A 24,975-nucleotide genomic window follows, 5' to 3' on the forward strand; every position below is an offset into this window, starting at 1 on the left:
TGAATTTTTCACTAAACCTTCAACCGATTTCTCCAGTTGTTACTCTAGGCGATATTCTAAATCGACGAAGGTTTGTTCCACAGTGTTTTTTTTTAAATATAAGTACGTTAAGCGTGTTTTCAGGAATTTCTACATGTTGTTGTTACGACTACGCGGTTGTTGCGACTACGCGGATTTCTCAAGAAATCCTTGAAGAAATTATACAGTCAACTCTCCCTAACTCGATATTGAAGGGACCATCGAGTTAGGGAGGTATCGAGTAATAGAACACAAAATCAGTGCAAATGCGATACAAGGGACCATCGAGGTAGCCATGAAAACCTACTTTTACTATGGTTCCCTAACTCGATATCGAGATACAGAATATCGAGTAAGGGAGAGTTAACTGTATGTGTAAATTCTTAAAAAAGCCTTGGGAGGAACATGGAAAGAATCATGCAGAATATTTTTGACAAATTTCTCAGAATATCTTTGAAGTAACTTCTGCCTGAAATCTTGACGAGATGTCCATCCATCCATGAGTAATCAAGATGGAATTTCTAAAAAAAATCATGTAGAAGATTTTTGAAATTTCTCATTGTAATAGGTTGTTTTTTGTCATGCCAACCCGCCATGGAATGGCCTACTTTTCCGCATTGTCGTATGAATCTATTACCTAACTGAAAAGCGTTAGATAATGACTCATTACGCAACGCATTTTAGTTGCGTAATGATTCACTACGCAACGCTTTTTAGTAACGAAATAAAGGACATGCGATGTATATAACTATCATTCTTTTAAAAACGAAGACGTCTATTAATTTTCGTTCTTAGGATTTGTGTAATTATCATTACTTGTAATAAAAAGGTTGCCATTGCTTTGAAATTCACCCAACATCTAATCAAAACTACTAACAACAGCGATCAATTATCAAAATTCATCGCTCTCTGGAAAATATAATTCCAAGCCCAGGGAATTTTTTATCAAACTTTCATTGCACGAAAATAAATAAGGATAAAATCTTCTTTAATTTTTTATGTAAGGGCGTTTTTATGCATCATAAGGATGCTTTGAGGTGGATACTACATAATTGCTTGGAATAAATGTTTGGCCCATAGTGTGGCAAAAGTTCGAATCAGCGGGCTAAAAGTTCGACCCATATAATCTAGCAGAGAAATTTACTAATTACCCCAAATTCACATAATATCTTCAAGTTTAGCGAAATCGTGCGAAAAAAGTCACCAACATATCACATTTTCATCTAGTTTTGCAAAAAACGTTTTTTTTTTTGGGCTTTGGGCAATTTTTTGATGAAAAATTAGAGTGTATTTATCTGTAAACATAAGGTTATATAAAGTATGTCTATCGTAAAAGTGTCGAGCCCCACCGATGGGGCAAAAGTTTGTTTAAGGCGAAGTAGGCCGTCATTGAAATTTGTACGCGTCGTTGATGATTGTTGCTTATTTATCTCACGATTTCGAATAAAAGAAAATCAGTTGGTTTTGCACTGACACAGCTGAAAAAGTATCAGCATACTTTATGCATGTTAGCGCGTACAGTGATACTTTTTCAAGTCAACATAAATTATCAATACTGAGTTTTATCACTTTGAAGAGCAAGTTGAAAAGTCATCATTGTTGTCAAAACGAATGACGGGCTACTTAGCCTTAAGACAATCAGCGAAATTGTAGCAAATATGTTGAAGGTTCACTGTATGGTATTTATTTTCAACTGCTATCTATATATATAAATTAAAATGGAGTGGTGTTTGTATGTCACGAAATGGCTTCCAAACGGGTCAACCGATTTGAATGGTTATTTTTCCGTTTTGTTCGTCAAGTGTTCCGACGTGTTTGTGTGTATAAAAATCCCAGGATATTCACCGGGAAAGTCGGAAAAACGAGCGTGAAGGAAACTGTCATTTTGTATGGGACGATCCAAAGCATTTTTCAACAGCCTACTTGATGGCAAGACGAAGTTTGCCGGGCCCACTAGTTGTTTTTATAAAAAAATTGATTATACCACTAAGGTCGAACTTTTGCTCTGCCTTACTATGATTGGATATTAATAAATCCATGAGCAAAATCATGAGCAAAATACTTTCCATCCTTTTTCTTCAAATAACTGTTCTCGTATGAATTTTCTGACAACAGCTTTATTTGAATACAAAAAAAAACTTCAACCCTTCAATATGATGGTAGCCAAGCAGCTTTAGGATTTAATGTTTTTAACTCTAACAAAATAGGTATTATTCAATCCTATTTTCAAATTTTGTATTCGAGAGGTTTAGAGAAATGAATCGTTTGCTACAGAAATGCTGAGCAACAATAATCCATATTTTCAAACTAGCAAGCATTTTTTTTTTCAAAGTCTTGGGTGATACATTTAAATTTTTATCTTGTTTTATAACTTTGCAAACATCTAGTTCAAATCGAATTGGAAAAGTAAATCCTGATTATAATCTGCTTTTAAATCCTTGTATTCTATTCGAGATCTAAATATAAGATTGGGTTGAATACGTCATCTTGGCAATATAAAACGAAAACATAGATTTTTAAATAAATTTTTACTATTTTTCCATAAAAGTGACATTTGGTATCTAAGAAAGTAGATCAGTCGGTTTTGGACGATTTTTAAGTTTTGATCTACCTCTGTATGAAAGTACGCGACTATAATCGGTTCATAAATATTATCGAAACAAGCATTGTTAAGTTATCTAAATCCTTTACGACTTTTATCTCTCATGAGAAGGGGCCGTGGCCCCCCTCAAGTCTGATGGCTATTTACGCCCATGCAGCCACTATACTTTAGTTACAGATGTACTGCTAAAATGCAAAGAAGCAAACTGATTCATTTGAAAAGCTTTACGATTAAATTCCAAAGATATTATTCGATTGATTGTATAAATTTAACATCATGCATCATAGACGAATTTTACATAGTCATTTATTACCGCGAAGCATATCGAAAACACACTACTGGAGCTACACTGAAAATATTATAAAAGTTCGATCAACGTGTTCCACATGTGAATTTTCACTAATTGTAAAACAAATCAATCGATGGTGTAAAACTATTCGCTAACAACAATTCTACTTCAAATGTAAAAGAAGTTAATTTATAAATTATCGAAAACTTTGCTGTAGGATTTATTAGCGATTGCGTGAGTTTCTGATTCCAAGCACCCATAACGGGCAACCGGTTTTCCCAAAAATAACATGTTGTTGAACATGTTAGGCGTGATTAGCAAATGTGAATCCTTGTCATGATAGGCAAACTAGTTCTACTTGTGATCACCATTGTAAAACACCACACCAAAGTCAATCGTTTAACAGAATCATACAAACATATTTACAGATCCTCCGCCTGAATGCAGCCGTTTCATGAAAAACATGAACCGTTAGAGGTGTGCCAAAGTATTGGGATGGTGATATGTTTCACAGACGAATATTATTATGGTGCACCTTCTACTTAGGCACCGTCAAACCCTGTGATCGTGACCAGGGCTGAAAGATGTAACGATTATTGCAATAATAACAGTTTATGTATCGTTTTAACATCACTCCGAAACAAGGCGTCGATAGGTGCGTGGTGTATGCACAGACCCATCGATCACAAGGTTCTTGGTTTGACAAGTTGTCACGAAAATTATTTATATGTTCAAATTTTGGTTTCATAAGGCAAATCTGTAATTTTAAACTTGATTTCCTGAGGCGAATTCTCATGAAGGATTCCTATGTATTTCAATAGTCCATTTGCCTGAGTGTATATATTAAAATTTGGGTATCGGTTCCTATCACTGAACCAAGTAATCATATCAGTTTTATCTGAAAACACATATGGTTTTTTTCCATCTAGTTTTTCACATAACCTTCATCAGCTTATGACATAAACTATCGCAATCAATTTTTGATCAGATTCATCAGATCAATCACATACTTTTCATTATATATTCATGTGTGAGTTATTGGATTTTGTTAATGAATTCCATGTGAAACTAAGATGATAATTATTAATTTTGTTCGTATTTTTTATTTGTTTGTTTAATGAATTTAATAATAAATGTTCAGGATTTGCTTTATATTTGCTTTATTTATTATATGGGTTTGCTTGTAACATCCTTGATATACATCTTATTGCATATTAAAAACAAAATTCTTTGATTTTGGACTTCGATTTTTTAGTTTCCGAGTCTGTCTTTTCCTGCCTTGGTCCTTCAAATGCGACTAGCGAATAATCTGAGTTTTCCTTAGGACCTGTTCCTTACTCTCTGCAAATGTAAGATGCGAATAAAACTTATATATCATAATGATTTGTGTAAAAGGTTAACTTACGTTTTGTTGCCATTTAACATTGATTTTACCGTACAACCACTGAAACAGGTGTAATGGAACCTAAATCTGCTAAAAGTATATCAAACGAATACGCCATTTTGAAAACACTGCTTTAAAACAAAAAAAATTCATATCTGCAAATCACATGATTGTTATCGGATAACATACATGAATTTGGTTCATATACAATTTACAGTATTGGTCATTGAATATAATCAAGTATTTTAATGATTGTTATGTACTTCATACATGAAATCCAATGGATACACATAATTTGGATATGAATTGTAATATTCTGAATGTATGTGATTTTTTTAATACTTTTTATGATATTTCTTGGCTCAGTGACACTCAAAATAATCCAAACGACATTGCTACGTTAAGATCCACGTAGATCATTCCGCATTCATTTTGCTTCATATTTACCTGACTAAGATAATAATAACCAACGCAAATGGGGACAGTCAGAGTTTTGACTTAGCTATGAACTGCTATATTGGATTATACCTTGCTGAATATTCGATTCTAACTATTGATCAAATATAATGAATAGTTTAATCCCTTAATTCTTCGTCCTTCCTTTAAATTGAAAAAAAAAAACATTTTACTTACAGGAGCCTATGGATTGATTTCAATGAAAACCCATATATGATCTATTAGAACGCTTCATAAAAGCTACGTGAAAATTTATGTAGCTGTTACGTGAGACTACGATGGAACTTATGAGGTTCATGCGTTCATTCTGTGTTACCGATGATTCACGTAAGTGCTACGTAAAGCCAAGTACGGACCTGAAACGTAAATCACTCAAGTAAAATTTCTCCTTTTTACCAAAGTAATTTTGACAGCTGATTCAGTATGAGAGAAATGTCACTTTTACTTGCGGAATAATTGAGCGGCACATTTTTCCGTTCGGAAAAGTGACAGCTCCCTTTGATTTGTACGGCAGGCGTTACAGACGTTATGAAATCATCTCTACTTCTCAGCAGCGTACAGCTAAAGTAATTTCGGTAGCGGAATCATTCCTTGACCGTTTCTTTTCCAATCCTTTTGCACAGTACTTATGATCAGCGTACCGGCCATAAAAACGACATGTGGATTGTTTGAGTGTATCCATTCTGGGTGTTTTGGATTATCTGTTCTTCCGAACGTTGCCAACCTTCCAGATTTGTCTGGAATATTTCAGATATTTGAGGCCCCATTTTACAAAATCTGGAAGATCCAGGTAAAAATTGAAATTAATTTGTAAGGTTCTCCTTATACGACATAAGCAATCCAGACTTTTCCAGACAAATTTTCAAAACCTTCCAGATTTTTGATAAATTGACTTGGCATCCCTGGTTCTTCCATTCCTTCTTCCATCATCATCAACTTGCAATAGGGTCCTAAAGCCCTGTCCCAATTTTGGTACCAAACGCTTAAGTTTAGGCCAAAAACACACGTTTACTCAATTTTTAAATAATATTCGTTTCCAAAAACATGTTTTTACGATTTTTAGGATTTTGTCAAACTTTTTGGTTTAAACTCAAATTTTGGGTATATTTTGTTTTCAGTGTCGCTTTTGAAATGTCAGATAGGAACAACCCCAGTGTTAAAACTAAAACCCCTGTGGCATTTTTGTCGACAAAGTGAACGTCAAACATGATCAAAAGTGTCAAAGTTCATATTTTGAATCATTTTTAGAATTAAAGTTTAAATATATTATAGTCGTTATTTAAGCTGGAAAAATGCTAAAGTAGTTGCAAGAACATGCTCTTTTGTGTTATTAAATAAAAACAAGAATTCATTTAAAATTTTAGGACCCAATTAGGTAGATGGATGTCTAGTAGTTCATATATAATTCATAGTATTGACAATGAGATTTATGTGCTTTGTACATTAACATCAATGGATAGTCATAGTGTGAATGGGTTTTCAATTATCGTCAAAGTATGTGAAGTTTTTAATATTTTGTACGATATTTCTTGGTTCAGTATACGAGTGGCGTATAAGGTGAGAGTGTCGGTCTGGTATAGCGAGGTGACAATACTCGATTTTGATTTACCACGGCGAGTCACTGCATTCGAGTCGTGTATTGTAACCTTGCTATACTCACCTTGCGCCACTCGTGGAACAAGCCCAAATTCATGATTGAAATCTAAAAAAAAAAATTGGTATAAGTGGATAAGTTGGGACGAAATCATAAGAAATCTCTGGAAAAATAACTGTTTAAATTCATGAAGATGTCCTAAACGGGAATCTTGGATGGATGGTATTTGATTTCAAATTGCGGTATGTGTGCGTGCAGAAAAAAAAAATCTGTCATTAGGTATACTTCGGTTTTACTTATGGAGTAATGGGCCCTATAATATATCTAACCACTAACGGACATTTCGGATGAATCACGACCACGGGTGTGGAATCATTTAATTACTAGATTGTTTATTAAATATGTTGGATATTATCAGAAGTGCGATGCTTTGATAAGAAACGTTAGATTTAAATATTTCGAAATATGTCTCACCGACATCAAATTGTTATTTGTGGGGCATTCTCGAAGGATCTCGAAATGCCCTTGTATTTACTCATCTACATCTATATACTGCACTGCATGTTGGAAAGGAATTTGGTTGTTTCGGCGAGGGATTCGTTTGGTAATGCACAGATTCCATAAGACGTTTGCGGGTAAACGATACTCTTAAGACTTCCGACTCACGTCTAATGGATCGACAAATGCTCAAACAATCCCTAGCGTCGATTCGAATATCGTGTAAATTGTACGCTCACACTTTTTTCATGGTTGCCTCAAATGTAGCAGAAGGAGAAATTCATTATCTTCTTGTCTTAGATAAAATTGTCCAGCACGATTCCTCTGGTTATCAAGTCCCACGTTGAAAAACAGTTTCTTTCAAAACTTCTACTTTGCACACATTTGAACGTTTGGGGAAGAGTACGAATACTTTTTGAAAGGGTGAATCCTACAGGAAGGATGGCATAAATTGAGGGGAAAGGTTTGGTGAAATGAGACAGAAAATTGGAGAAGAGATAAAATTCAAAATGCCAAAAATCATCATAAAGAACTAATGCAAACGATGCAGATTGACGAATCCGGCTGACCCTGTGGAAGAAGAAAGTTATGCAGCTAACGGTTTTTGCTGTCCATCTCGTGCTGTATCCAGGTGCAAATGTTCCATGCATGGCCGTTTCACTAGAAGTGTCTATTTACATAAAGCCAATATCTCAAGAATTCATGAATCAAAAGAAACTACCAGACAGAGGGATCCAAATGGGAAAATAGATTCCCTAACTTTTAAGGAAATTAGAATGTAAAATGACTTGGGGAAATGAGAGGAAACCTAGAGTATTCGTACTTTTATGCCCCAATATTACCTCACCCGTTTGCGAAGCTGCACTTCGACGCAGGGCCTAATACCTCCTTCGGCCGCCACCGCCTCCCGAGCGTCCGCCGAAATTGGACCGACGGAATCCCCCACCGCCACCACTGCCGCCACCGCCACCGGAACGCCGTCCCCCGTTGCTGCTGCCTCCTCCGCTTCCATTTTTGGTGGAGTAGTTTTGCACCTTGCCGGAGTATTTGCCCGAAGGTGGTGTGTAAACCTTCTGCGTGCCTGAGCTGCTCTTGGCATGTTTGGGGCCCTTGGAGTCATGAGATTTCCCATTCTCCTCGAAAGTGATCGCGGCGTGACGCTTGGCTGTAGTTTTTGCGTCCACCTGTTTGGAAAAAAATCGCAATTTAGGAAAGGGTTCTTAAAGATTTTAAGGTTTGTACTTACCACAGCTTTGGACTTGGGTGGCAGCCAGGACAAATGGATAACCGACTTGAAACTTGGCGGGGTGTGGAACAGATCCCGAATCAGAGTGCTGATGTTAGATGTAGTCTTCAAAGCCGTGGCTTTGATCTGATTTTCTTCTGATTTCATTTCCTCCGTTGTTTTACCCTTGACAGATTCTTGTAGTTTCTTAATATATCTAAAATAAAGAATAAAGGTCATTAATGCGATTTACGTCATTGAAGGATATTTGGCATAACGTACATTTGCTTTTTTATAACTTTATTGATGTTAGTTTAAACTTTCAGGCTAGTTTTCAGCTTAAACGGATATTTAGCATAACATGGTATGAGAGTCGTTTGGCATGATACTTTACTTAAGAGCTTAATTATCTGGATTTAAGAAGCTTTCGAGGTTACCTGCATGGTTATCATCATTCAATATCGTCAACATTTTTTTTTTCGTTTTCGAACACAGAAGTATTAAAACACAAAGAAAGAAATCTACAGGAGGCTTTACTATTACGGAAATCCCTAACTCCAGTCAGGAAATCATAAATAAAATCTCTTAGTAAATAGAATATACTTTATGATTTTGTTAAACGTTGTTGTTTAAGATGTATTGTACAGGGTGGCCAGTGATAATCTGATTTCAAATTCCCGGTTTTCTCCCGGTTATGTCCCGATATTTTTTAAATTTTCCCGATCGTAAACAAGGGATAGAAACCCTAATGTTGAAAAAAAAGCGGAAGAGATGTTTTAAAAATTGTAACACTCTGGCATTCGAATTGGTCATTTAATTTTTTTTAGATTGTAATGAAGTCTTTTCGACATGTGGTTCTTCAAGTGATCGATAAGAACGTTTTTCATACTAAGATTAAATTGAAGGGGCTTGTTGCCATTAAAATGCAAGATCTCGGTGCATTTAGACTGATTTACAAAGATGTAAAAATTGAACTTTAAAACATATTTTACATCTATTGATAGATTTAAAAATTATAACGATTCAACAAAAGCAATCTTTAAAGCAGAAATTCAACAATTGACTAGCGATTGAAATCGGTTGAGCTGATCGAAAGTTATGATTTTTTTTAAATAAAAAATCTAATGCACTGAGGCGTGCCGAACAAAAAATTACTGATTTTTTATTTTCAAATAAATATATCTCAAAACTAAAAACATACATCGCTGAAAATTTGACAGTAAACGTAAAATTTTCTAAACTTTCAAGAAAAAATGAGAACAGTAATAGCCCCTTCGGTCCCGAAGCCTTCAAAACACGAAAATCTTTAGCTTTTATTTCGTCCAAAAAGATTGAAAATCAGTCAAACGGTTCAAAAGTTATAATTTTTTTTTAAATAAAAATTGCAAAATCGCGATTTTTCTGGTCACCCTATTTCGGAAATGGTCACCCCAAACAAAAAATCCAAAAACACGTCTATCTTTATTTCGGATAAGGAACAAAATAGCAAATTTTCACGGAATTCGGTGACCCACTAGATCGGTTTTTCATTCCATTCCGTGAAACTTTTAAGAAAAAAATATGAAACTTTGAAAAAATATTTTGTTTACATCAACAAAAAATTTCATTTTTCATTTCTGGATTTTTTGATTAGGGTGACCACTAATCAAAAAATCCAAAAATACGAGTATCCTTATTTCGGAAGATCGGTTTTTCATAGAATGGGTGTAGTATTAGTCTAAACTCGTGAATTCCACCAAATAGTCTATATTTAGTACTTGAACACTCACAATCAATAGTATAGTCACAGTTATGGTAATTTAGGTTGCTCAGTTCATAAGGCTAGTTTCAAGGTATTAAAAATGCTTGACGATATGTTCAACGAATCATAACTAAACTTCAAAGTTTGAATGCTTGAAGCCGAAACTTTTGGGTTGCATCGGTGACTTTTGGTGAACTTGTGTTTGAGGGTAACATATGTGTGTAAGTGATTGTTATATTCGGACAAATAGCCAAGACCGTCTCAGAGAGAAAGGCATGTAAACGATAATTGAGAGATGAGAGATAAAACGATAAAATACGATGTACCGGTTATTACAATAAACGCAGGCCTCTGTCGGTCTCTTGTACTTTGAACGTTAAACCTAGTGGTTGTGTTTTATAAATTAGTGCTACGAGAAAACCCCAAAATTTGAACATTATAAGTGGACGACGAGTAGAAAACTTTTTTGATTTTTGTTTCAAAGTTTCATTACAGAAAGCATTGAAGCTTTTGTAAAACATTTTTTTCCGTATCGGTCAGTGAAAGCAGGAAGCGTGCATTAGTGGACCGTGCAGCGAAGATAATTTTCGTTTACAACCATAGTATCAGGCAGTATGGAAAGTCAGTGAGCTGGGTGGAATTGTAGTTAAAGCAGCTGGCATAAGGAAAAGTTAAAAAAAAACTGTTGCGAAAAAAAAAGTGTAAAGAAAAATTGGACGGAAGCTGTGCCACATGGTCTATATTCAGCAAAATAGCCATTGCAATTTTTCATTGTCCCGCTTGGTCCGCCATTTCAAGGTGTAGAAGTGAAGTTGAGCTTTAATTGAATTGCTTTAAGAGAGAGTGAGCGAAGGAACTCAAAGGTACTGTATAAGAAACATAAGTGATATTGAGTGGTTGAAATCAGACGGCTGTTTTAGCTGAGTGTAGCGACTGTCGAAACAACACAGATTTGTTCTGGCAGTTGTGAGCATAGTCAATCGAGAGATCATCAGTGATATAGTGTGGTTGAGAGATCTGCAGCAAAGTGATAGAAGAGAGTGAGAACACCAAAAGAACATAAAGAGCTTGCAGGCAGCTGAATTAGTGAGAAAAAAGAGCGAATTTGGAAGTCAACGGCTGAGAGGACTGCCGGCGAGACCAACATTGGTTAGGACGAGCATCGGTGAGACGAGAGTCATTTGAATAACATTGGTGAGACGAGCTTCGTGAGACGATTCGATTGTGGTGAGCAGAAAAGAGTATTGAGCTGTGTATCAAGTAAGTCATTTTAGACCATTTCATCTCATTCAGGTGTGTTTATCGAAGTCGTCAGCATGTCTGCGTTAATCGGAAGCATTGATCACTATGTGCGGGGCTCAAGCTTTGCTAGTTATATGAAACGAATAAATATCCTTTACCAGTTGAACAATGTTACAGATAATAACAAGAAAAACCTATTCTTGGCGCTAAGTGGGTCAGTTATTTTCGATGAAATAGAACTTATTTACCCGGGAATAGACATTGCGGATATTGATTATGGTGACATGATCAGTAAACTGAAAGAAAGATTGGACAAAGTTCAGCCTAATATGATGCACAGGCACAAATTCCATGCACGTGTGCAGGGTGTTGATGAGCCTGCTGAAAACTATGTATTAGCTTTGAAATTACTCGCTAGTCATTGTGGTTTTGGTGCACACAGAGAAGAAGCAATCAAGGACAAAATTGTTTTTGGTTTAAGGGATCAGGATCTGAAGCACAAGCTTTTAATGAAAGATGATATGACTTTAGAAGAGGTAGAGCAGATGGTAATTCGAACTGAATTAGCTAAGTGCCGTGCAAAAGAACTAGAAGAAAAGAATGAGGATCCAAGAGAGGTGAACTCAGTGAAGTACCGTTTAGGAAGTCAGTCGAATTTCAATGACATGAATAGAGATGGAAGGCAAGGTTCAAGTAACTACAGTAGGCGTTTTCGCAATAGAAGTAGAAGTACTAGCAGGGATCGTGAGCGTACGAGATTCAATCATAATCGCTATGATTACTACAAACGGCAACGCGAAGAATACCAACCAAGAAACAGCTATTCAGATTATCGTGGTCAAGGAGACGGAAATCCACATCAAAATGTAATTTGCAATTTTTGTAAAATGAGAGGTCATATAAAACGTAATTGTTATAAATTGAAAAATCGCAAAAATGTAAATTTTGTGGAAGCTGATCCGGTTGAGATCAATAGCTACGATTTCAAGCGGTTACAGATAAGAGATTCAGAAGATGAAGATGATGATTATCCTTGTATGATGATAGCAAGCAATCGTTTTAGCGAGCCGTGTCTTGTGAAGGTTATAGTAGAAGGGATTGAGCTAAGCATGGAAATAGATTGCGGTGCGGCAGTCACAGTTGTTAGTCTATCAGTATATATAATGTATTTCAGCCACATTAAGGTTTCTAAATGCAGTAGTCGTTTGGTCGTAGTAGACGGGCAGCAGTTATCAATTTTTGGCGAAATTTCGGTTAAGGTGATGGTTAATGAGATTCAGCATCAGATGACTTTAATAATACTTGATTGCACAAGACGTTTTGTCCCGTTATTCGGCAGAAAATGGATAGACGTTTTTTATCCTAGCTGGAGGAAAACTTTTGGAAATACCATGAGAATCAATGCTATGAACAAAGATGCTGACAATAGTTTGAAGCTAGACATGGGTAATATTGAATCGGACATAAAATCTCGCTTTCCAAAAGTTTTTGACGGTGATTTTTCACACCCTATCACAGGATATGAAGCTGACCTTGTTCTGAGAGAGGATAGACCCATATTTAAAAAAGCTTACGACGTGCCGTTCAAATTGAGAGAAAAGGTTGTTGGTCATCTGGATTCGTTAGAAAAGCAGAACGTAATCACACCATTGCAGGTTAGTGAATGGGCGTCTCCTGTTGTTATTGTTCCAAAAAAAGATAATGACATAAGAATGGTAATTGATTGTAAAGTGTCCATAAACAAACAGATCATTCCCAATACATACCCGCTACCTTTAGCACAAGACATATTTGCGTCATTAGCAGGGTGCAAATGGTTTTGCTGCCTTGATTTAGCAGGCGCGTACACTCAACTCAAGCTATCGGAAAGATCAAAGCAATTTGTTGTTATAAATACAATTAAGGGATTATACACTTATAACCGGTTGCCACAGGGTGCATCATCTAGTGCTGCCATATTTCAAAGGGTTATGGACCAAATTTTAATAGGATTGAAACATGTTCGCTGTTACTTAGATGATGTACTGATTGCGGGAGAAACTAAAGAAGAATGTTTATCAAATTTGTATTTGGTACTTGAGAGATTACAAAAAGCTAATCTAAAGGTGAATTTTAAGAAATGTAATTTTTTTGTGAATTCTCTAACGTATCTCGGACATTTGGTTACTGAAAAAGGGCTTCTTCCATCGCCAGAAAAATTATTAACAATTGAAAAAGCTAAAGTTCCTGCAGATACCACTGAGCTCAAAGCATTTTTAGGATTAATAAATTTTTACGGAAAATTTGTTCCTCACTTATCTGCCAAATTGAATTGTTTATATGCTTTATTACGAAAAGATACAAAGTTTGTTTGGAACGAGAAGTGTCAGCAAACTTTTGAAGAAAGTAAGAAAGCTCTATTAACTGCAAATTTTCTCGAATTTTACGACCCGGCAAAACCAATTATTGTTGTATCTGATGCATGTAGCTATGGATTAGGAGGAGTGATAGCTCATATGGTTGATGGTAAAGAAAAACCTATAAGTTTTGCATCATTCTCTTTAAACCCTGCTCAAAAAACATACCCAATCTTGCATTTAGAGGCATTAGCTCTAGTATGCACTGTTAAAAAATTCCACAAATTTCTTTTTGGACAAAAGTTTACAATTTATACAGACCACAAGCCGCTTTTGGGAATTTTTGGCAAAAATGGCAAACATTCGCTTTGTGTGACAAGATTGCAAAGATATGTCATGGAAATGTCTATTTATGAGTTCGACATTTGTTACAGGCCTTCTGCCAATATGGGAAATGCAGATTTCTGCTCAAGATTTCCTCTAGAGCAAGGTGTTCCCAAGAAACTGGATAGTGGTTGCATCAAGAGTATAAACTATTTTGGAGATTTTCCTTTGGATTATTCTTTGATTGCAAAAGAAACTAAAACAGATAATTTTCTTTCAAGAGTGGCAATTTGTATTGAAAATGGGTGGCCTAATAAAACAGACAATGATTTGCGAGCAATATTTTCTTTGCGATTCGATCTAGAGGTAGTGGAAGGTTGTGTCATATACCAGGATCGAGTTTTCATACCCGTTTCTCTTAGGAATGATATTTTGAAGCTGCTTCATTCCAATCACAATGGGATTGTTAAAATGAAACAAACAGCTCGCCGATCTTTGTTTTGGTTCGATTTGAATAAAGACATAGAATTATTTGTAAAACACTGCGAACCATGTATAAAAATGTCAGTGGTACCTAAACCGGTTTGTAGCACTTCATGGACTCCAACAAATCGGCCATTCAGTCGTATTCATGCTGATTTCTTTTTCTTTGAATCAAAAACATATTTTTTAGTTGTGGATAGTTATACAAAATGGCTTGAAGTGGATATAATGAGATATGGAACAGATGCAAACAAAGTTATTAAGAAGTTCACAGCTATTTTTGCTAGATTTGGACTACCAGACGTTCTAGTGACAGATGGAGGGCCACCATTCAATTCTAGTCATTTTGTTAAATTTATGGAACTTCAGGGTATACGGGTCATGAAAAGTCCTCCGTATAATCCTAGTAGCAACGGACAAGCAGAGAGAATGGTTAGATTAGTTAAAGATGTATTAAAGAAATTCCTTCTGGATCCTTTGACAAAATCACTTGATGATGATGATAGATTAACTTATTTTTTAGCGAACTATAGAAACACTTGTTCTTCGTCAGATGAAAGATTTCCAACGGAGAAACTTTTGAGCTACAGACCTAAGACTTTAGTTGACCTTTTGAACCCCAGACATAGTTATAAAGATTTTCTGGTACGAAAAGATTTGTCCCCATCAAGTAAATCAAAAAATAAAGACATTTTAGCTTCAAATAAAGAGACAAAATATGACATCCCGTTGTCCGAAGATCCATTTCTCAATTTAGTGCTAGGGGATAGGGTTTGGTATAAAAATAATGACAAACATGCAATTGAGAAATGGGTCGAGGCAAAATACGTCAAAAGAGTATCACCTAATGTGTTTGAAATCTCTTTCGGCAGGCACAATTGCAATGCACATCGGAATCAACTAAAGATTGTGAGTCCGCGACAATCTAGGTCGACAATACGACTACCAATACAGCGACAGAAACGACGTAGGGAGTCTATTGACTCTGAGGATGACTTCTTAGGGTTTTCGGACGAGACGAACGCAGCTAGGAAGGATCTTGACAATACGAAACAAAAGCATGCAAGGACAAGCCCCATTAGAACGCGAAGTTTTTCGCGATCGAAAAGAAAGAAGGATGAAGAAGAAAATCGAAATAATTGAAAGCCCCAGTAGCAATGAATTGATATTGAGTCCTGGGATTTGTATTCAGAGATTACAACTTCTAGCATGCCAACAAGAAAAAAAAAGATGTATTTCATTGTCAGACATTTGGCGCTCAAAGTTATAGGATATTAAGTTAAGAGCATGTTTGTTATGAATTCGAATAAGATTGGTTGTCATCAATTTATTATAAAGTAATTATGAATTAAGGTCAGTTCTTAAGGGGAAAGAATTGTTATATTCGGACAAATAGCCAAGACCGTCTCAGAGAGAAAGGCATGTAAACGATAATTGAGAGATGAGAGATAAAACGATAAAATACGATGTACCGGTTATTACAATAAACGCAGGCCTCTGTCGGTCTCTTGTACTTTGAACGTTAAACCTAGTGGTTGTGTTTTATAAATTAGTGCTACGAGAAAACCCCAAAATTTGAACATTATAGTGATCTTACTACGGAAATATTTTTTATTGCTCTATTATAGAGGTTTTCAGAGCTTAAGGCAAGCTCACCTCGTAAAATAAGGAAACTGAAAAAAAAAACGAAAATAAAACCCAATGACCTTAGACATCCATATTAGTCGGTCGTTCTAAGATCCTTTGGTAATAATTGTCATGGTTTGACTGGAAAAATAATGGACACCCTAATTCAAAATCAGTTTTCAAATTCCCGGATTTTTTACGGATGCCTAAACAATTGAAAACGGATGAAAAAATAATCCTGCGATTTGACATTTCTGTTTTTTTTCCTCATAAAAAATGGAGAATTTTATTTAACTTATTTATAAATTCTTTTTGATTAAATTTATGAATACCGTTAGCTCAAAATGGTTTGAATTTCGAAGAAAGTTATGAACAAAAATATACAAACTATTTGTTGAAATGTCTAAGAAGAGATCTTAGAATTCTACAGTGTCTACCATATTCAGAGAGTGTAACTGTTCGTGAACCATAGCAGTTCGTGGCTCATTCGGAGAGCCATATGAATGTTGATATTCACTTTCTCGTTTTGTACGTGGCGAGAGAGCGTTCAAGAGCAGCAGCTCTCACAGACTACAACGGAATCGATCCATTCGGGTGATAAATGTTTTGAAATTGGTAATAACTCTCATATTCTCTGGCAATTCTTATTTTTTAATACACTGACACCTTAATGCTTCAAGTGGACGATTTGCCTTCTGAAGGAAGCACCACACAGACAACGGACTAGCATGCAATGCCCAGTAGCACAGTAGAAAAACATTCATGAAGAAAAGTTTTCCGGACTGGAGCGGGAATCGAACCCACACTCCTTGACTCGATGCGGCAAAATGCTTGGTAACACTAACCGCACGGCCACGAAACCCTTAAACAACTTAATTATTAGCTATTGGATCATCGAACATCCCTTAACTTGCAAACGTAGTACAAAAAAGAGAAAAATATTCGCCTCTGTTTTATGATAAGAATGAGAGTGTGTCAGCGACTCACGTGGTGACATACAGTGATCGGCTCCAAACAGTGGGTGGTGTAAGTCTGTTTTTTTTTCCTTTCGTGATCGTGGCTCTTCATCTTCCACGAACGATACATGTCATGCGTGTTGTGTGAATGCAAGCAGATAAATGGGGTGAAATTATGGCTCGTGTGTCAATGATCGTTAATTTTTACAAAGCTTGGAATTATATCAACAACTTTTTGCTCTGTGTTTCTAAATTTACAATGTGTTTTCACAAAATGGCAAAGTTGAATAGTAATCCCATTATCATCTAAATTATGTGTTCGGAATTATGTGTTAGACTGGCTCCTGAAGAAATTCTTCTAGTGAAACTCATGTTAGATCCAAGGAGAGATCTTTCAATCAGAAACGATATCTCACCAAAAAGCGTTTCACTGTTCCCCTAAGAAGCTATTTACAATTTTCGACATAGATTCGAAAAAGCATCTTCCAAACAATGTATCAAAAATTTCCTAACAAAAGTTGCCCAAAATTTCAATAGATCTCTCAAGAACTTTGACATTATTTTTGGCTCAGCTTTTCACAAACCGCCACGAATATACTAAGAATTAAGAAAAAACAAAAATAGCTAAGGATTTATTTTAGAATCTACTCAAAACCTTATAAGCAATATACCAATTATTATCTTTTAAGTGACCCCTTAAAGAACTTTCAAGAAACTGGACAATTATTGCCTCGATTCCTGTCAAGATCTCATTTAAAATTTGTCATGAATCTAAATCTATCAAGCATCTCATCAAGAACAGTGCCAGGATTTCTTAAGTACCCTTCTAAAAATGTTGATGTTCTATAAAATCTCCTTTGACATTGTGCAAAATCTTGCCGCAATAAATCTACAATGCAATTCACAAGACATCGGTAAGAATTGTTAGAATGATCTACCAAAAAATTCCCTTGAAAAACCAACGATTTTTTTACAGGATTTTGATAAAACAAACAACTATTTTCTCTGTTTAATGTATTCCAATCCTCTGAGCAAAGTCTCAATAGAAAAACAAAAAAGTAGATTGAAGTACCTTGTATCTTTTAATTAAATTAAATTATCTTTTAATTAATTTAAAAGGCACAAGGTATTCCAATCTACTTTTTCACAAATAACTAGTTACGAGTTGGCAGACAGTTTCCTAGTTTCGTCCATACGCTTGAAATAGAAACAAACCGGTATTCTTATGATTGAAATACATATTTCACCGGTATGTTGTTCAAATTCTTGGGAATTTCCCGTATTTTTCCTAGCCTTTTGTAATTCCCGGGTATTTCTCGCTTTTCCCGGATGGATGGCCATCCTGCAAAAAGTATTATTGTACCACACGATATACAGTTAGTGACAAAAGTTAGTAAGCAAATGCTGTTTTCTTATGGTTCAACACTTTTATCGAGCATGAAGATGGAAAAAAAATATTTGGTTGAAGTTTTTGTACTATTCAATATTATTACGCGTTGCAAGAAAAAAATTGATTCTTGGAAAATCGGGAGAGTTTGAATGGGAAATGGTCATAGACAGCCTTGCTCTTTGTTAGGTGTGATTGTTTTGATTGAAGTGACATTGAGAATCAAATTCAGGAAGTTACTGAATAATAGACATAATCATTATTGAGCCATGATACATGATTGACAAAATAATATTACATTTATCATGTCCATTTAACTACAGCAATTCCAGCCGGAGGACGTATTTCTGCCTGATTATTGTAGGTATTTAGTTTCAACATATTCTATTGCGGTACCATATTGAATCGCATACATGGAAACCCGTTTAACATATGGAATTTGTACCAATAAATTCATACAGTAACATTGTGAGCCACTATCTGATTCCGTGTTTTGGTCCATCGCCCATTGATTGGAAAGCATAGTGTATGATGCAACGTTGAAATCTCTAATCAAAATCCGAGTGTCTATCATACAAATTTCTGAATACTTGAGCCCAACATAAAAGATCAGATCTTTTAGCAGCATTGGACATTTTAAAGCTGCCATAAGGAGACTTCTTCAGTGACATAGTTAACTTAAAATGTGACTTTGATGACGTCTCAAGTAGCGACTTGGTTGATGATCTTTTTTTCAATTAGCAGTCAACGCACACTGTGTGACTTTTGTTATGTGCGGAGATAGCCCACTGCGCGTTATTTCCGCGAAGCAATCCAAATTTTTAAATTTCCCCGCAATACTTATGCTACAATGTACATTATTCAGTTAACTCTCCATTACTCGATATTCCGTATCTCGATATCGAGTTAGAGAACCATAGTAAAAATTGGTTTTCATGGCTACCTCGATGGTCCCTTGAATAGCATGTGCCCTGGTTTTGTGTTCTGTAACTCGATACCTCCTAACTCGATGGTCCCTTCAATTTCGAGTTAGGGAGAGTTGACTGTACCACCGAATGACTCCTTTGTTATCTACACATTATGTCAAATAACCCTTGCTTTTCACATAGTTTAATCAGGCTAAATGACACATTCGCTTTTTAATAATAAAATGATAAATGGAGCAACGCCACCAACTTACCCTTGTGTACCACGTGCCAGGTACTGTAGTCTGGAACGGAAGTCCTTGAGCTTGGCGGCATCTTCCGGGAACGTTAAAAACTCAGCAGCTTGCTTTCCCAACGTATGCAAAGCATGCAGAAGACATTCGGCGTGGGAAAACTGGAACGACGGTGTTTCGTTCATGTCGGCATCCGCTGGCGGAAGAGGCATGTATTCCTGCAAAAAAACCTAGTTAATTGGGGAATTCTTGAACACAATTAAACAACTTACCAGCAGCACATTGTAGATGGCTTCCACCTTCTCCGCCGGTTTTTCCAACGATCCACAGAAGGCACACATCTCGGCAAATACCTTCAGCAGTCTTAGTTGGGTGGTGTGTTGATCTTCGCCGGCTCCAATCAAGTTCCAAACGTTGAGAGGCAATAGCTTCTCGCACATGAACTTGATAAATTGAGTTGACTCAACTTGTGACTGTTGGAAGACAAAGTTTATATAGTTTGGTATTGACTGACCGAAACCGCATAGAACTTACCGAAAAATACGGCATAGCCTCGCTGGCACACTGGATGAACCGCTCAACGGTTTCGTCATCCGAAGCCAATGATCCCAGATCGGCTTCCATGTCAGCCTGCTCGACGGCAATGGCCACCAACTCGGCATGACCGGTCACGGTTTTACTCAGCTTAGTCTGGTTCAGAATGGACATGCAAAGATGGAACTCATCTGCACTGACGTCCTGCGAACAGAAACATAGAAAATATGAACATTAGATACCTACATCATGCATGAAAAAGAAACTTAAAAGTACCGTAATCCGGGGTATCATTGATCAGCGGACTTGATCGGAAAGACTCATCTCGTAAAAAGTTCGTATCATCATTTATTGATGGAACATTTCCAAATCATGAATTGTGCTTCTATTTCTTATATTCATGAACTAATGAAAGTGAAATTTTTTGCGAAAATTGCGTTTACCTTAGACGTAAATTTGTCAACTTTTCGAAACAATGATTTTAATGCTTAAGGATGACACTACCGAACATTCATGTCTCACATAAGCTCTGCAAACGATATGAGCAAGGAAAATGCGGTTCTTACTAAAAATTGCATCGCCGAAAACGATTACGTGGTCAAAACTACCATAAGTATGCTCAATCAGGCAACATTAACGAATTACTGTAAAGAAAACAGTATTCCCTTAGGAAATTGCCTACCTTTACAGTTTTTGGGACAACCATAAAAGCATTCTTAAGCCATTCCTCCGTGAAATTAGTTTAAGATACCTTCAAGAATTCAGATTTTTCAAATGATAAGCCCAGAAATTACTCCATTAATCCACCATAAATTTTCGTCTATGAGTTCGTCAAAGATTTTGTTTAGGATGTTTTCAAGAACATAAGCAATAATTTCTCCAGTGATGCCTAAGCTCATTTCACTGGTTTCCTCCAGAATCGTCATTCAGATTTTCCAAGATTTCAAAAAATAATTGCTCCACAGATACCTTTAGAAATTACTCCAGAAATTTCGGAAGATCTTCTGTGGAAGGATCTTTGGAAGATCCATCAGAGTAACTACTCGAAAAAACGATGAAAACTAGATTTGCTGAAACCTGCTACCAACCCTACATTATAAGTCACTTCTATGATATTAATAAAACTCCATCTTACCAGAAGTATTTTCTTAATCTCAGCGATGACAAAATCCTCCACTTCTTTGGTGATGACCTCCGGTCCGATCTTGATCAGTTTGTTCAGAATGAACTGGAAGTTCCGATAGCGGGTCGGTTCATCTCCCGATACAATTTGACTGAAGATTCCCGTCAACGTCCCGGTGGCATCGAACTAAAATGAGACATATTTACATCACTAGGATAAAAAAGGAGTTAAATCATAAAACGGGACTTACCTTTGCCAAAGTTAGCAACGATTGATGCACTTGCTGCAATTCGGTTACATCCTCTGTAATGAGCAACTGGGCAAGGATATCAGCAATTTTCGGCGTATGTTCCTTGGTGTCCTTGCACAGTTGTGGCAGATCCTTGATTGCTTGTTTTCGAATCTGGAAATGAATCAAATAATCAAAAATTACTTGCCACATAGATTTCTAATTATTTTATTCTATCTGTCTTCTGCCTCAGACCTAATCGAAGTTTTGTGAATGGGAGTGTTGCAAGAGTGATTGAATCGTGATGCGAATTTTGATTGATTATCGTTTACTTTTTCGAATCGACATAACAAATTTTCAGACCATTTGGAGAAATAAATGAGTAGACCTAAACTTTTATTCCTAAATCTATTTTAAAATAAATGTAGATTTTGATATTTTTCTTCACTTGTACTTTTTTACATGCAAGCAGCACGCGACCAAAAAATCTGATTTTCTACCATTTTCCCACAAAACGTCTCTGACAAAATTTACACCGTTTTGTTCAATTACTAATGACGTTTTTGTACCAGTTCAAAATTGACACAAGTATTGTTTTGTATTGATTCGTTGTTAAGTTACTTTATCTCTCCATATAACAAAGTGGTGAAAGTGAAAATCGAGTTGGTTCAGAGTGAAACGTGTAGAGTTTCGTCTGCGAAACATGTACGATCGATAAACTAAGTTTGTTTACTCTTCTGACTTACTGTTTGAATTGTTTTTAGATATTGGCGCGTGATCGAATTTTATTTTTTTTTTAATTTGTTGAATTGTTATTGTCCCATATTTTCCAAACATAATATGGATTGAACGCTTTTATTTGACGTATTTGCAATCCGTGTTCGGCTTTTCGTATTTTTTTACATTTTTCTTGGGCTGGGCAAAACATATCCTAATCTATGGGGGATCTAACTATTGCTTTACTTTACTTAACTTTTAAGTCGGTTTGTAAAAATTGAATAACTTTGATATTTTTTCAACCGATCGACATGTTTTAAAAACGACAATTCAGTACAATTTTAACCATTTATAACTGTATACCGGAACAACACGCAAAAAAGTGACGCCCTACATTGAAAATAGTCTGTCAGCTGCGTTTAGCATTCATATTCTTAAAAATATTTTAGTCAATGGGCGCACTCTGGCAGCATTTATAAGCAACAATACCACATTTGAGGAACAGAAAATCTATTTGAAGCTCATGAAACGTCATTACATGACCAAATAGTGACTGTTTGGGCCGTCGTTCGCACCAAAATATTTATTTGGTCATATTTTTTCGAACAGTACAAAACGGTCGATAGAAATCGGTATGTTTTTATATTGGCTCATTATGTCGGCCCTGCGTGAAAATGGTCATGCCATTTCATATCTTTTCCTATTTTCATCACAAAAATAGTTACTTTAGTGCCTATTTCACAGAAAAAGTGACTTGCAAATTGTGACCAGGTCGAAAGAAGCGACTAAGTCACTGAAAAGTGATTCGCAACTGGGTTGTTGTAGCTTATTCAAGTTTAAAGCCTAATTCTAGAACTCTTTTTATGATTTGGAAAGAAAAGTTTTTGATTTGTTTGAGGCAACTCAGACTATAAAACTTATAGGGATTTTAGAATATTACTACTGTGAAACCATTTGCAGACTAAATTAATTCCTAAATCTTCAACCACTTACCTGAGCGTCTTCGTCCTCACACAGATCCAGTTGCCGATCGATGGCCAACTCGGCCAAATTGGGAAAATGCTTGAAGAACTTTCCGATAAACTGGGACGCCAGACGTTTCTCCTTGGCGGAACCTTTCACGGCATCCAAAATCTCCCGATATTCCAGTTCATGCTGCAAAACACGTCAAAATTTCCATTAAAATTACAATCGTAAACAATCGGAACGCCATTAAAAACGCCGCCCGCCCATCATCACAAATCGAAACAATCATTCAGGAACGGTGCTCTTTTCTTACCTCGCCGATTTTGTCCTTGGCGTCGGTTAGGATTTCATAGTTTTTGTACAGCTTTTCTATGCTATCGCCACTGGAATCCATCGCGGAACGGTAGTCGGTGATCAAGTCTGGCGGCGGGATCCGATTTCAACCGAAATTGAACTGTTTTCCGTACGAAATTTTCAGAAATAATACCCGCAAACGAAAGATGCACGTTTATTTTTCCGAGAACTTTTCACGCTGATGATGATAATGATGATTTTAGACAGACAAAACGTCAAAACAAGTTTCGCCGCACGGGCGAAAAATGCTTTTACACTACAAAGTATTTCTACTCAGAGTTCAACTCTTCTCTTTGGTTGAAGAATAGAGGTAATAAACTAATAAGGTAATAGTTTTCTATCTCTATTGGATGAAGGCTTGGAAACTTTACACTACAAAGTATTTCTACTCAGAGTTGTCTTTGGTTGAAGGCTTGGAAACTTTACACTACAAAGTATTGCTACTCAGAGTTGTCTTTGGTTGAAGGCTTGGAATCTACTGACGAAAATAATCAAGACTTGGTGTGCCCAAAAAACATTATACCCATGGGTATTGTTGAAAACCTGAATTCTTCTATATGTTTACCTATTTTTTATATATTTTATAGGTATGTAAGGACAAAACATTTATCACAAACATGCTACTACCCGTCCAACCAGTGTAACAATTTCTTAAGGCCGCACGGGACGTCATCATAATCACCATATCCATTTGAAGAAGCAAATCCCAAGAACCACTCCATATATCGATGCGAAAAATGTATCACTATGATTCTATACATGTAGTGCACAACCCAATACATTTTCAGCTTTATCAGTTCACTAAAACTCGAGATTTGCTTCCACAAAGTTTTGATGATTATTGTTAGAGTGAGACAAAAGATAGAGAAAATAACACGGTCTCCCGTGTCTCCTTAATAGATCTTAATAGACGATTCAAAAAGAAGCGGTATCGGAAATCACTCACTGGTTGAACGGGTAGGATGTTAGAGGCATCTAAGGTTTGTGTCGAGATACAACTTATACTTTTATTCAACTACCAAGGCTGCTGTAGAGCTTTAGTTAAGCAGGCAAGTTTATTAATCGCCTACAATTGTTTCTTGGGTCACCACATGATATATATTGTCGCACCGCCACCAAACCGGATCGCGCCAGTGAGACTCGCGACGCGCCTCAACTCGCGTGATTTTGAAATCAATTTTTAAGTGTGGCGCTGCATTCTTACGATGTTTATGAACACAAATATTAGTCGCGACGCTTGGAGTTTAAGAAAAAATACATTTGAAAAAAATGTTTGTCCTTATTTCTACCGGATCCATAATAAAAATAATGAAATTTTTGCAGTGTGCTCACAACATATTTTTATTTTGCATGATTCATTGAAATATTAAGTAGTGCTGAAAAATAGCGATTATAACTTCTCATCGTTACACTATGATTATCAAAAATCAATTTTTTCATCCAAACATGGGTAATAGCAATAGGCCTATTCACATGACGTCTCAAAACAGCTGATCGGGAAGCACTTTGACAGTTCTTCTATGAAAATGACAGGCCCGTGTTAGCACCGGTTCTCCACCGATGTAAACAAATGCATAGACGGATCTATCACATGAAAAGGCCTATTACCCATACCTGGGTAAGTCCTGAGACGCCTGAGACGAGACTCGCGAAGATGGTCTTCTTTTTCTGTGATTGCTTAGTTTTTTCCTTATTCCACACGAGATCAAGATGGGCATGCCGTTTTGCCGTT

At 36.3% G+C, this 24,975-nt stretch overlaps 1 protein-coding gene across 1 annotated transcript; it reads right to left on the reverse strand.

Annotated features, from left to right (window-relative positions):
- Positions 1-6,712: 6,712 nt before the first annotated feature.
- On the reverse strand, positions 6,713-23,438 carry LOC5576060 (apoptosis inhibitor 5 homolog). The gene is made up of 9 exons (XM_021845972.1): positions 23,203-23,438; positions 22,917-23,078; positions 21,228-21,380; positions 20,990-21,163; positions 19,855-20,058; positions 19,593-19,793; positions 19,342-19,538; positions 8,088-8,283; positions 6,713-8,025 (listed from the first exon to the last, which is right to left on the reverse strand). Exons 1-9 carry the CDS (start codon positions 23,281-23,283, stop codon positions 7,720-7,722), a joined length of 1,674 nt encoding a protein of 557 aa, XP_021701664.1. The 5' UTR covers positions 23,284-23,438; the 3' UTR covers positions 6,713-7,719.
- Between the last annotated feature and the right edge of the window lie 1,537 nt (positions 23,439-24,975).

The sequence above is a fragment of the Aedes aegypti genome, chromosome 2, assembly GCF_002204515.2.
Source record: "Aedes aegypti strain LVP_AGWG chromosome 2, AaegL5.0 Primary Assembly, whole genome shotgun sequence".
In the NCBI taxonomy this organism is placed as follows: domain Eukaryota; kingdom Metazoa; phylum Arthropoda; class Insecta; order Diptera; family Culicidae; genus Aedes; species Aedes aegypti.

What these genes read in the sequence shown, in the direction of transcription:
- LOC5576060 (XM_021845972.1), bottom strand. Translation starts at nt 23,283, where the DNA reads ATGGATTCCAGTGGCGATAGCATAGAAAAGCTGTACAAAAACTATGAA. An exon ending in CCAAGGACAAAATCGGCGAG is followed by an intron (nt 23,079 to 23,202) that starts GTAAGAAAAGAG and finishes CGTGTTTTGCAG; the next exon opens with CATGAACTGGAATATCGGGA. An exon ending in AGGCTATGCCGTATTTTTCG is followed by an intron (nt 19,794 to 19,854) that starts GTAAGTTCTATG and finishes GTCTTCCAACAG; the next exon opens with TCACAAGTTGAGTCAACTCA.